The following is a 13,984-nucleotide window of genomic DNA, read 5'->3' on the forward strand; positions in this document are numbered from 1 at the left end:
AGTTGGATGTAATGGGCTATGGAGTTGCTAAACATTACTTTCATCTCCATGGCTGCGCTGGATAGTTTCATGTCAACATGACACCAGCTGGAGTCACTGGAGAGGAGGGAGCTTCAGTTGAGAAAACACCCCCATAACACTGGCTGTTGGAAAGCCGGTAGGGCATTTTCTTAATTCGTGATTGATTGGAAAGGGCCCAGTCCATTATTGGTGATGTCACCCTGGGCTAATGGTCCTGGGTTCTATAAGAAAGCAAGCTGAGTAAGCCATGAGGCACAAACCACCTGAAACCAGGAGGGAGAGTAAATCCCCCCCTAAGCTGTTTTGTGCTAAGCTGTAACTAATACAAGACTAAGTCAAGTCGGCCAGCTTAGAGTTAAGTGGCTAGAGGCACCACAAGGTTCTAAACACCACAGCTGCAGCTTTAGTCAGAAAGAGACCATCAACAAGGCTTTGTAGTGTATAGATTAGATACAGCACTGCATCGGTGACTCGGAAGAGTTGAAGATCACACTGCCTCTTCTCTTGCTCCCATCCCCCAACACACAGCATTACAGAGACATGGAGAACGGGAGCCAGTTGGTTCAGTGGTTAGAGAGCCAGGTACTGTTTTTGCAGAGTGCTTTCCATCCATGCCAGTTGGTGCTCACAGCTGCCTGTAACTCCTGTTCCAGGGAGGCCTCTGGCCTCTGTGAGCACCAGCATACATGTTCACACAGCCACACACAGATGCACATATAATTGAAAATAATTCTTTAAAATAAAAGGTAAAGGTTCTGCTTTATCTTTGAGGTGTCCCTGCGTTTCAGGGACAAAGAAGATACCCCAGTGGACATCTTAGCTTAGTCAGCTCTCCCCTCATTCTCTCAAGAAGTGTCTCCTAGGAAGTAAACATCTATAGACAAAGCATTTCCGGGTGTTGTTCATTCAACTGGGCTTATAAACACATAAACACATACATGCTCTGATGTGAAGGCGATCAGTCTGGGCACTGCAGCCATCCCTTTCTCCTTGACTTCTGGAAACATCTTGTAGCGGGCAATAAGCATGGCGTACATGTTGGAGATGGCGCCACCTACAGGACACAGAAACAATTACTTTCTTGTACATCAACATTTCTCATGCAAGCAACATTCTTTATTTCCATGGATCTACAACAGTTTCTATTTATTTATGTATTTATTTATTTATTCTACAACAGTTTCTTAAACTGTTGTTCACAGCCCGATATGGGATCGTATATCTTAATTCGGTGGGGAGCAGGGGTTAAAAAAGTTGACCACAGTAAAAGGTTTCTGAATACACAACAACCAAGAATTATTCCAAGATCAAACATGTAATGAACCTAAGATGTTTCTTGTTCACGTTACATCATGCAAACTCACTGTAACCCTGGTTCTAAGCACACACCATGTTCACTTGGCCCTGTGCACCATGTCTGCAGTACCAGAGAACATCAGATGCAAGAGTATTGTATGTTATGAATAGCAGTGTTTTTACTGGACACACACACACACACACACACACACACACACACACACCACACAATTTTCTACTATTACAAGAACTTGATGACTTAATTACATAAAACACACATTTACTATTTCTTCACATCATTGTTAGAACATATCTATGTACCTGGATTGTAGATTTACAAGCTATGACTATTTTATTTATGTGCTTATTTTATATGTCTACAAACCCAGGCAGGCTCAAAGCTTCCCAGGTAAAAAGGGGTCATGAGAGCTGGGCAGTGGGGTGCACGCCTTTAATCCCAGCACTTGGGGGGCAGAGCCAGGCAGATCACTGTGAGTTCGAGGCCAGCCTGGTCTGCAAAGTGAATCCAGGACAGCCAGGGCTACACAGAGAAACCCTGTCTCAAAAAACAAAACAAAACAAAACAAAAGGGGTTATGAGTAGGAAATGTTGAAGAAACCCTGACCTAACATTCTGGGAAAATGCTTATAGCTCCTTTGAAGCAGATTCAGATTCGAAGATATAGCTAAGAGGTTTCAGGGAAGCACATTGGGCTCAACTGCAGCAAGAAAAACATCTTAAATGCTTGGCTTGGTAGTGCCTGCATTCAGTGCCAGCCTAGTCTATGTAGTGTGTTCCAGAACAGCCAGGACTACAAAGAGATCCTCTCTTTTTTCTTTTCTTTCTTTCTTTCTTTCTTTCTTTCTTTCTTTCTTTCTTTCTTTCTTTCTTTCTAAAGCACCTCAAGGGGAATTTTCATTTACTCCACTTCTTCTGGGAGCTCTTTAAAAGATTTTCTCATGATCTTAATTCATGATTCTCCTGTCTCAGCCTCTCAAGTGCTGGGATTCATGTATGTACCACTATGCCCATCATGTAGAGACTTTTGAAAACAACTTCTTTTTCTTTCTTTTCTCTCTAGTTTATAAGAATAGCCAGTCAGCATTCGTCCTGTAAGTCCTAGTACTTTGATGGTGACAAATAGGTATTTCTTTTCATTTCCAGCAATGCTTTGTGCTTCAACTGAGACAAATAAACTGCTGTTAATGCTGCAGGCTGCTAATGGCTCCCACAGAATTCGAGATAAACATCTACGTTCGTCTTATCATTCTTTGTTCATTCCTCTAAATAGGTCTTTTTTCCCCTCAAAGATATCCCTGAGATACAATTGCATTCATTAACAGAATGCTGTTTGGTGATTTCAGCTTCATATAGAAGTACATTTTCTGTATTTCCCCAAGACATGATAATGTTTTACTCCAGTCTTACTTCACGAGCAATGACACTTTTCTGCAGAATTGTTGAGAAGCTTAGGAATTTTGCTATCCAGAAACTATGAATGCACTGACTATGCTAGCACAGAGGACATGAGACCAGAAGGCAGAGTGAAGTGAAAGTTATATCTGCCCCACTCCAAAGAAGAAACTCTTGAGACTATTTCATGGATGGCTTGATCAAGCATGTCTTTTAGCTGAGGACCAGGCTCTGCCAAGTCAAAGAGCCCAGGCAGAGATATGACCTTTGCCTTATGAGCCCCGAGCTCTAAAAGAGGCAGGCCACTTGGTACAAAGCAGCCATTAACCAGACCTTGGCATCTCTACAGCCAGAATGCAGGCAGTTACTACCTTGTTAGATACTAGAGATCCAGGGCAGCAGAAAAACAAGTCAAGTATGCGCGGATCGGATGCCCGATTGAAAGACAGACTGTGTTTCTATGATGCTAGATTCAAAGGAAAGCTTTTGAGAGAGTCTTACTCTACTTTATGCTTTCTCAGTCTTAGCACTTACTGACATTTTGAGCTATAGAATCCCTTAAAGGCAGTGTCTTAGGCAATGTGGTGGTTTAGCCTCACTCATGGCTTCCAGTTGCAAGCAACATTTTCTTTAAGCCATGGCAACTCAAAATACCCACAGACATTGCCATTTGTTCTTCTGGGAGGGTGACACTGGCTCCCTAGTTGAGAACTGCAGCTGTTGTTACATTTCCCAGTCTTGGGAAGGGGTTAGAAAAGAAAGGGGACTGGGTGCCGAGAAAGTGCTCTTCATATGCAGTTACTCCAGAGGCTTCCAGCCATGGCCTCCTGCTCCTCACTTTGTACCTCAGCCACCCTCCAGCTAAAGGCTCTGCAGCCCTGAGGATGATGAAGAGATTTGTGTAAAACCATGTGAAGATGAGAATAGATGCCCAAGTCCTACAACCTCTAAGGGCTCTATTAGGAAAAGACCGGTGACTAAGCCAGGCCTCTTCTCCCTTAGTCCTTTATGACCTGACAAAAGGTGGTGTGTTCTCTGATTCTCATGTGTAGGTAACATCACATATACAGAATCCTTCTAGGAGTCATAAGGAAATTTCCGGTAAAGCACCAAGTCTCTGGGTGTTAGTGGTAGGAGTGAATAGAACTGAACAACAGCCAAAACAAGGTAAACACTTTGTCCAAGTCAAAGATCCAACTCTTAAAATTTATTCCCAGGATCTCAGAAACCAAGGATGCGCCTGTGATTCCAAATTCCCTACTCCCATCCTTTGAATCGTTTGACTCTGTAGGAGCAAGGCTAACTGTTATCTAGTAAAACTTCTACTAGCAAATGAGGATGCTATGAGGCACCACCCTTCTTGTGGGAAATTGAGCAGAAACAGATCCTCACTGCTTTCTGCTGCTGTCCCCTCTGACTTTGGGATATTCACATTACAATGTAACACCACGTCTATAGCTTTCACACCGAGGTGAGAGCATATAAGTCTTCAGGTTCAAAGGAAGAAACTCTACAGTGTCTAGGAATGATTTTCCACCACCCACTGGGTCACACAGAACCCAGCAGAAACATCAGTGAGGATTCTTTCTTGGGGTGTATGTTTTCTGGGGTGTGGGGGGTCCTAAGGCAAACTAGGCAATTAGGCATGCCCGTATTTAGACTAGCCTGACTTTTTATAATCGAGAGATTCCTACTTCTATGAACCACTAAAGTTGAACCAGGTTCCTCTTGTTACATCTCAGGGTCAGCCCAATCCTACAATCAACCCTATAAGAAAAGGAATAAAGTAGAAACCATGTTGACATTGTAACCCTTGTAACCACACCTAGTTGTTCATGAAAATATGTCCTAAGCATCAATTTCAGACAATAAAGCGAAAGGGACAAACTTCACATCAAAAGAGACTAAGTACGAAATTGCCTAGAAAAGGAAAGAATCTAGTCGGGTGGTGGTGGTGCACGCCTTTAATCCCAGCACTTGGGAGGCAGAAGCAGAGGCAGGCAGATCACTGTGAATTCCAGGTCAACCTGGTCTACAAAGGGAGTCCAGGACAGTCAAGGCTACACAGAGAAACCTGGTCTTGGAAAACCAAAAAAAAAAAAGGAAAGAATCCGTCACTACCAATGTTCAATGACTTGTTTTTAAAGGCTAATTTTCTGTTCCATTTAACTAACACTTTTCCCTTTAGCATCTGTAAAAACATGCTATGTGCTTAAAAACGTAGACTAACAGATGAGACATGGTTAGACAAACATGTATAAGTCTTGCCCACCGGGCCACTCTTGCTTGGTCACTGTTTCATCTTCATGCCTTTGTTTTTCTCTCTCACCCCTCACGTGCCTTTGCAGATTTGCTTAGGAGGGGTCCGCATCTGGTCCTGCTGTGCCTGACAACTGCAGGTGTGCCTCTGGCCTGTCAGACCCACCCATCATAGGGCGCTGAAGACTGGCATCTCTCACTGATTAGGCATTGCTCTTACACTAAGCTTCTTTTTTCATGGGTCAGTGACTTTTTCCATTGCCTTCCTAAACTTCTATTTCATCTATGAATCAAGTGAAGGTCACATTCCTAAGCTAAAGGCACAGACTGTTGTTTGTCTCTGGGTTGATTCTCTGGGCCGGAAGAGGTGTAAATACTGGAGCTTAGTATGCAGAGGCTGGTAATCAAAGGCGAAATGGAAAAGATCCGGTGACACAAGGGTACTGTCTCAAAGAGGTCACCACTCTCCTTTAGCCCTAAGGTGTCACCTCCCCCACGCACTCTCCGCCCTCCTTGAAATTAGTCTAAATCCACGTCCCTGCCTGTTATTCCAGACACTAGGGAAGAAAATGGACTCTTCCGAGGAAACCCAGCTCAGTACACGCCTTCACACTGTGAGTGTTGTATTAAATGGATTACATTAACAATCGTTTTCATTTCACCGACGGTGGGAAATGCGGCAAGGGTGAATTTCCTCATCAGCAGTCACTACTACAGCCACTATCTGTACATCATACACATAGGGTCATGGTAGACGTATGGGGGCAATGCCATGGCGGACTGTCCTCTGCTGAGCACAAACAGCTGATGTCTATAAGCATGGGATCAGTAAACTTGAAGGAGCGCTCACTGGACTCAGCTGCTCTCTCTTTATTTTGGCAGACGCACAGCCAAGGCAACCTAATTGTAAACTCAGAATGGGTGTTTAATTTTCCTAAGTTTGTAACATGGCATACCAGAAGAAGAAAACAGAGAAAAAAATGAAATATATATATATATATATATATATATATATATATATATACACACACACACATACCAGGAGAAAATATCCCGTCGCCAGCGCCACCTGGCCAGCCAATGATTTCTCTCATTTTCTTTAGCGTGACATATTCTAGTAGCACGAATACAGGAGCAATCTCATAGGTGAACCTGAAATCGAGAAATTACCATATTTTAGGTACATAGCTCTGACACATCATTTACTACCATAACATCACAGAATTTCTCCTTTTTAAAAAAACTTACACCCATAGATGTAAGGATTATAACATTAAATATAAAAGTATTTATAAAAGGTTTTCCAAAATATTGCTTATTTTTTTCTGTTGCCTTGAAGTTCAGACCTTCAAATACTGGTGTAATGTGCAGGGGTAGGTTTATCACATCGGATTCGGAACATTCCACAGTGGGAGTAGGTAAAAGGTGACACTGGGCTCTATTTCTCTTTCACACAACACGTTGTTTTAAATAAAAAAGTTTAAAGTCTCATTTGTATTTTAAAAATTTGCATACTTTGATAAAATAAAAAAAAATAGAGACTATTTTTTTTTTTTTCAACTTAAGCCAGAGTGAGAAGAATACATGGTGCAAAGTGATGCACACAGAAGAGGTCTTTGTGTAATCGACTACTTACATGTTAGTGTTTGCTGTTGATGTCAGCCAGTCTGCTGCTAATCCAACCATATCCAATCCAGTAGACAGCTGATTAAAATATCGAGGATGCCCTGAATAAAACGCAATCAGAATTGCAACCAGTGAAAATCAACTGTCTCTAAAGGACCTTGAAAGACACTTCAGCTACAAGAGATGCATATTCAGAAATTAAATATGCAAATGTGCCTGCGAGCACAAGACACAGGATCCCATGCACCCATGTGCACACACATGCTCAAGCAACCTTTCCTCTAGCCAGAGGCTGCTGAGGGTTTAGTATTTCCTAGGACACACTTGAAAGATCTCCTCTCAAATATGTCCTATAAAAATAATATGCTCTTTGCAGTGCAGAGACTAGATAATTTCCTACCATACTTCCAATATAATTGCAAAGTAAGATGCTATGGTATCCCAAATCATTAGTCTTACTTGTGTTGATGGTGCTAACGGCCCTTTTGTTGAGCTGTTCTAAGAATCAGCCATACCATGCCGTCCTTCGGGCATGCCAAAATTCATAATAGTATCAGTGACAAATGACCGATGATTACAAAGACAGGACAAAAATGGGAAAATAGGACACTGTGACGAGTGGTCAGCCCTGGATTAAATGGTGATGAGTGGCTGGAGATGGCACAGACAAAGCCAATTCTTGACAGTTCTCCCCTGTCTGAATATTTGATTATAATCCACACAGCCCCCTCAGAGCTGAGATTAAGAACCGAGCTGAACACTGTCCGCGTTACTGTCTTGCCAACAGACATGCAAAAGAATATATTCCATAGATAGATTGATCCATTAAAAGGATTATCTAATCAACTTCTGGATTTCTCTAAAATTCTGTAAATGGATTGACATTCACATATCCCCCCCCCCACTCCTTTCCCGAGACTGCTATATAAAATGTGAATATAAATTCTCATTGGGAGTCTGGTTTATCAGCTTGTCCCATAGAAGCCTACCGATAAATCCATGTTTTGTTTAGCATCAGTAATTTGGGAAGAAGCGTAATTATGGAAGTGGCATCTGATAAAAGAAAACAAAACCGGTTTCTGTCACTCTCTGGACATCTGTCTGGTGCCTACAGTGTGAGTCTCACATCCCCAGCATGGGCAAAACAAGATAAAGAACGGCACTAGAAAAAGCACATTGCTTATCTCGGGACTAGAGGGCTTTCTTATCAGCCCCAGGCACGTGGGGAGAGAGTTTGACAATGGGGACAGATAAGCAGAGGAAGAAGCCCATTTTAGAGGGGCTGGTATTTATGTGCCTCTAGTTAATTCTTAGCATCACCTCCTTTATGGCCTCATCAGGTCCCTACCCCCCCTTTTTTTTTCTCTTCTGCAGTCCCTTTGACTCCGACCTCATCCCTTTACTCATTCAGAAAAGGTATAAATTCCCTCAGCTGCTGCAGCTGCTGATGCAAGACACCACCCCTTTCTCTCGCCTCATTGACTCCCCATTTCATTGTAGCCCTAAGCTGACATCACAGCCTACTTCTTTCTCCAGAGAGCCCTCCACTCTTCCATCCCCAAATCATTTTTTGAGTGAGGAAATCAATCTGGGTTTATAGCTTTATATGAAAATTTTAGATCAACCTACCTATTACCACATAGGATTTAACTCTGTGGGAGTTCTGACATGAAAATCTCTACATAAAGCTTAGAGGAAATCTAAGGTGCACACAGAAGCTCTGGACATCAGAACTCCAGGCCACTCTGAAAAAACATTAGAGGTAAAATAAAGGCGAACTTGATATCTCTTTTTACTGGGTCTCCTTTGCTTCTTTTGACCAGGCTCTGCTATTTTATCTGACTTTCTCTTGCATCACAGTTTTCATTCAGTGATTGTGATGTGGAACTACAGAGGGAGGTAGTGTGACAGCTCAGAACAGCATGCCATTTGGGGTTCTGGCAGAAATATCCCCCCCCCCCAATTATATTTGTTCTGCTCCTGTGGCCCCTAACCAGCTCCAAGGGATTCCCACTTCACCCATCCAGGGCTGTCTGAGAGCTTGATAAACTGCCTCTGTATCCATCAGCCATTCCAGCAGTGTTAGGCATCCATCAGCCCCTGGCCCATGCGATATGAACACGCTGAGCAAGCCATACTCCCCTTCAAGCACAGGAAGTCTTCTGCACAGATGAACAAATGAATCCCAAAGAATGCACAAAAGCTAGTACCTGGCAACTGAAGCCCGGTGCTCAGTCAGTTGGAGAGGAGCCAAAGGCTTTCTAAGACTGATTTTTGTGGACTGACAACCCACAGAAGGATGCCCCTCCTACACTGGCTTCAGTTTCCTCTGCAGACAACAGTAACATCACCCTATTCTTTCAAGCCACCACCAATGAACATAGCAATCCCCTCAGATAAGTATCCTAGCATCCTACCATTCCTGGAAGCTTCTAGTTCCAACACTTCTTTTCAAGGGATTTGAACAAGAAACAGACACAGCATTTAAAAATCTCCACTGCCCTTTAATCTTTCCTAAAGTTTGAGGCCAAATGGAGATTAGGTTAAGAGAGACCAGGTGACTTTTTTTTTTTTTTTTTTTATAAAGTGATCTTCAAAGGGTCATAAGAATACTGGATGGTCACGGGAAGAGCAACTGCTCTGATAGACTGGGGGCAACGCATAACAAGGCGTAAGCTTTCCAGTTGAAGACAAAAGCTGCCTACTGATGATTTTTTTTTTTAAAGTGCTATTTGGAGATACATGGGTAGAAGACAAAACATGACATGGTTAATGTTGAGATACTCATCTTAATCCTCCCTTTAAATACATTTTATCCTCACTGTAACTAAAATGCACCAGAGCAGCATTTGACTAACAATTTTACAAAAACTATAGCAACAATCTAAGAATTTAATTGACCCATTTATTTCTCCTGACAGTAAACAGAGCATTGATATATAGAACTATTACTTTCATTGACTGGCAATTCCTGTTATCTTAACTTGAAATTGCATTTCAAAGACTAGCCGCTTTTAAGAACAAAAATGTAAAAACAAAAACAAGTATGCATTTTCTTTATTTGTGAGCAGCATAAGCAATAGGTAGCAATTTGCTATTAGTGTATTTGAATGTCAGGCGTGGGGGATGGGCAAAGCAGAAAAGAATTAAACGCATTGCTCAAGGTTGCCTGGATGGATACATGAAACATAGGCTGGAGCAGAGAATCATTTCATGCTTTGTATGTATATCCTGCTGGTTTTTCAGAAGGACTAACTGGTGTTATTTAATAAATGTCCAAAAATTATAACCCACAGAAATCAACAAGTTAAACTCATTTCCCCTCATATCTATTTCCAAAGCTTACAGTCTTAAAAGTGGAGAATAATTACACAACAGATCAGTTTCTGCAAGCCTTCTATGCAAACCTTTCTTCTCTGACCATATAAAGAATGTTCAAGGGGAGAAAAGGCTAAACTATTTTGCTAGCAAAATTCTTAAAATGTCATTTGTTATGCTAATAAATTACCCATGAAATGGCAGCATAAAATATGATGTTCTCATGGTAACTAATGCTTACTTAATATTTCACATTTATTAGTTGTCAGAAAAATCTTTTTAATTCTACAAAGCACTGTAGATCCATAAGCCTCCCCTCCTCCACCTGGGAAAGGTCTTCATATTTATCACTTCAATCTGTCTCACTGTGTATCAAGAAAATTCGAAACAATATAGAAAAAAGGGCAGGGCACCTTAAGGACCTGGGTGGAAGAAAGCTTTCAAGGCACTCATCTGGTGTTGTGCCTGGAACCACTGCATCATTTTATCCTGTTTTAAAGGATGCGATGTGAATCTAATAGCGCATCACACCATCTTTAAAATGGACCCTTAACCATGTCAGATATTCTTATCCACATATGCAATAGCTGTGAGGGAGACAAATCCTTGTGTAATGCCTCTGGACTGCTAAGCTGGTCTATGTTGTAGTGTGTGTGTGTGTGTGTGTGTGTGTGTGTGTGTGTGTGTGTGTGTGAATTAGAATTCAAATATAAAGTTTAGTCATTTGAAACAACGTCACAACATTCTCCCTCTAGCCAGAAGATTATACAGGTTGGCTAACCTGGGTTCTTTATTAATTCTCTGCCAAGAAAATTGCCTGAGGCACACCTGAGTTCAGGCTTACTGGGTCACACCTTTAGTCTTTACAGCTCTCCTTTCCACATTCCCTTTCTTTTTCCATTTTAGGTCCTTTCTATTGGCCCATGCTGACAAGTAGTTGCTTTTACAACCTCTCATTAATCTCCGCGCCAGTCTGACAATTTATACCCCCCATGATGGCTCTGTTATTATTAACAGGGTGCTTTTGAATCACTCTATAATAATAGCTATTTTTAAACAAATGTAACTCTGCAGTTTTGAAAATAACACAACCCAACATAACAGAAACGATTTTTAAAGAAAAAAATGAAAAATTGCAAAAAAAGGCTTTTATTATCGCTGGTGGCACAATACCTGTTTTAATGGCATATTTTAGAGTTGTTTGGCAATGCGTCAAAATTTCCTCCAAATTTTGTGGCTGGTCTGCCAATTCCCAATTATACTCTTGAAGAAGCTCATTGGGGTAATGGAAATCAATCACTTTAGTCGATCTATCGAAACTTTTCACCACATACTGAAGCAAAATGTTCATAACGTCTTGCAGAAATGCCAGCGTGGGCCTTTCTCCATCACACGCTGGCAGCAGGTCTGAAGAGCGGAACGGAAAGGACACTTTAGATTCCACTACGCGAAGATCCAGACAATTACTGATGTGCCTGTTTTGCTTTGAGCTGATTTTATTAGCCCATTAATCGCAGTGCTCAAGAGTCTGATGCAAGGGGGAGGGGGTCGCTAGGAGTTGGAGGCCAGATCTGGCTTGAGGGGAGTAGACCCTGTCTCAAACAAAACCACAGCATCTGGAAACACAAGCGAATAAAACCTCCGCTCGGAATTAATTTTTGTATTTTATTCGTAACGTATCGTGTTGCTTGGTTTATTCTTTCCCACAAAGAATGGCTCAGCTTGTCTGTTTCACAGGCGTTGGTTCTAAATGTCCTATTTGAGTAAATCATCTTAATTGCCTGTCAATACTCCACTTTGGAAATGTTTAAGAAGTGCCTTGGGGCAAACAAGGAAAAGTGGATCCTGCCAGGTTATGATCTCTGGCTCTTGAAGGCCAGATGTTTCCAAGGTTGGGGTGTGTGGGTGTGTGCGCTTGCTTGTTTGCTGGTTGTTTGGGAGACGCGAGCCATGTACATGGAGGTAAAATTTAGGGCCCAGAGCTCACGTATACAGAATCGTTCTTCGATAAAATAACGGTTAGAAATTACTCTGTATCTAATCGAACACCTAAAAATGCTTGCCGTTCCGAACTACTTGGCAGTACATTTGGAAATCTGTCCTCCCCAGGGGCTGGGGCAGCATCGAGAAGCCAACCAAGTCTCACACGGCTGTCTCTGCCACCCCCAGCTTTCAAGGCTGCACCGCGCAGAGCGTTGTGGCCACCTACTCGAGTTGGGAAAGGCCAGGGCCGGGTTTTTGGCGAGCTCCAGCTCGCAGACCCCAGATCCCTCCAATTCCGAGGGAGATTCTCAGAAGGCCCGCCCCCGCTATCCACTTGGCGCCGCGGGGTCAGGCGTCCATGGGGCGGAGCGCAGTCCTGGCCAGCCGGCGCCTTTACCTGTTGCGTGCAGAAACGCGTAGTTGACATCCGCTTTGGGGCAGCTGCAGGGTTTTTGGTCACAGGTGCAGACGACCTTCCGGGAGGTGGCCCGCGGGGCCACGCTCCCGCCGCTCTCTGCTGGTTTCTCGGAGTCTCCGTAAAGCAAAGCTGGACAAGGACAAGGGGCGCGGGGCCTGGGTTAACCCGCGACAGTCTGGGTTCCCACATCCTCGCCCACCCTCAGCCGAGGACAGGCCTGAGGTTAGCTGCGGGCGCCCAGCGGAGCCAGTGAGACTGCTCCCGCTAGCCCCGAGTCCCCGACCTTGCCCGCCCTTCTCCGCAGCGCGCCACTACTCACCACACAGCTTGTTTCCGATGCCACCAGTGAACTTTTGAGCTACCTGGCACCAAGCTCTCGCTGCAATCGCCGGGGAGGGGAAAGCGAAGCGGAAAGAGAACAGACGGGCGAGTGAGAAATTTCGTTCCGAGTGCGAGGTCTCTGCGTCGGGAGTCTGGCGCCAACCTCGCGAGCGGACGCGGGCTACTTGGCTTTCCGCAGGTGGGGAGCCCAAGAGAGCCTGAGGCTGGGGCCAACCCTCGCTTTACCTTGTCCCAGGAAGAAGCCCACTTGGTGGCTCTTTGCATTTGTTTACCGGGTGCTCTGGTTTCCAGGTCTTCCCTTCCCGCGCCCGTGCCTTACCTAGACCCCAGGTTGTTCGTTTCGCCGCTCTTGCCTTTCAGATCCCAAACTCTACTCTATCCCTTTCCAATTTTGTCTAGACATTGCAAAGCCAAGCCAGAGTCCTTGAATTCTGACTCCCACAGAAGCTGCACTTTTTTTTTTTTTTTTTTTTTTTTTAAGAAGCCTACGCTTAGGGGAAGGGGCCGAGTCACCCTGGGCCTTTTCCCAGGGGATAAAGGGCTGCGGAGGGTTGGGGTTCTAGCACAGTTGAGAACTTAACCCAGAGAGTAGGGCAAAGCGCCCGAATAAGTTTCCTGTTGCAGATGTCAAAGCGTTGGTCATCTGCGTAGCCCTGCAAACCCCAAGCCACACACAAAACTCTCCTGCAATAGCTCCTGATTTTCCTACCTGTGCCAGGATTCTCGGGGTCTCCAGAGCCATCTTCAGATCCGAAGGACCAAAAACCGGAGCCGGGAGAAGCCATGGGCTCTGCGAGATTGGCGCCGGTCGCCTCCGAGTGGCTGAGGGCAAGCTGTCTTCGGCTCGACCCTGCACGCGCGTGCGTGCGTTTGTGAGTGTGCGTGTGGCGGGAGGAGGGCACCGCGCGACGAGGATGGGTGTCACACAGGGACAGGAAACGTGCTGTCTGCGTGTGTCAGTGTTCCTGCGTGTGTTCGAGACAGGGCGTAGGGACGCGCCGCTGTGCTTTCTGGCGAGGTAAAATAGGAAGCCGCCAGGATCCTCGCAGTCTGGAGACTTAAAAGTAGAAAGTGCCCAAGAGATTTTCTTTTAGGGAGAAGGAGCTTGGTGAGGAGGTGAGGGAGTGACGGAAGGGAAATGGGGGAGCTGGGTCGTGAGGTGTGCGTTCTTGCGCGAGTCAGATGCGGGGGAGGGAGGCGTGCCGGCGCAGCGCTGACCCAGCTACAGGCGCTTGTAGCCCATTTCAGCCCCTGCGCGCTGTCCAGGGTGCTACTGCAGCTCGCAGCCCGCGAAACGCGGCTACCCTA

At 44.4% G+C, this 13,984-nt stretch overlaps 1 protein-coding gene across 1 annotated transcript in view; it reads right to left on the bottom strand.

Annotated features, from left to right (window-relative positions):
• Gad2 (glutamate decarboxylase 2) overlaps window positions 1–13,783 on the bottom strand; it is a 56,375-nt gene extending 42,592 nt beyond the window's left edge. The window contains exons 1-7 of the mRNA XM_051151237.1: window positions 13,386–13,783; window positions 12,654–12,713; window positions 12,314–12,463; window positions 11,107–11,340; window positions 6,626–6,716; window positions 6,029–6,141; window positions 960–1,075 (exon numbers count right to left, since the gene is read on the bottom strand). Of these exons, the coding sequence (XP_051007194.1) occupies window positions 960–1,075; window positions 6,029–6,141; window positions 6,626–6,716; window positions 11,107–11,340; window positions 12,314–12,463; window positions 12,654–12,713; window positions 13,386–13,461 (840 nt within the window). The 5' untranslated portion in view covers window positions 13,462–13,783. The remainder of the gene's footprint in view (window positions 1–959; window positions 1,076–6,028; window positions 6,142–6,625; window positions 6,717–11,106; window positions 11,341–12,313; window positions 12,464–12,653; window positions 12,714–13,385) is intronic.
• Between the last annotated feature and the right edge of the window lie 201 nt (window positions 13,784–13,984).

This window comes from Acomys russatus, chromosome 9 (assembly GCF_903995435.1).
Source record: "Acomys russatus chromosome 9, mAcoRus1.1, whole genome shotgun sequence".
NCBI lineage: Eukaryota > Metazoa > Chordata > Mammalia > Rodentia > Muridae > Acomys > Acomys russatus.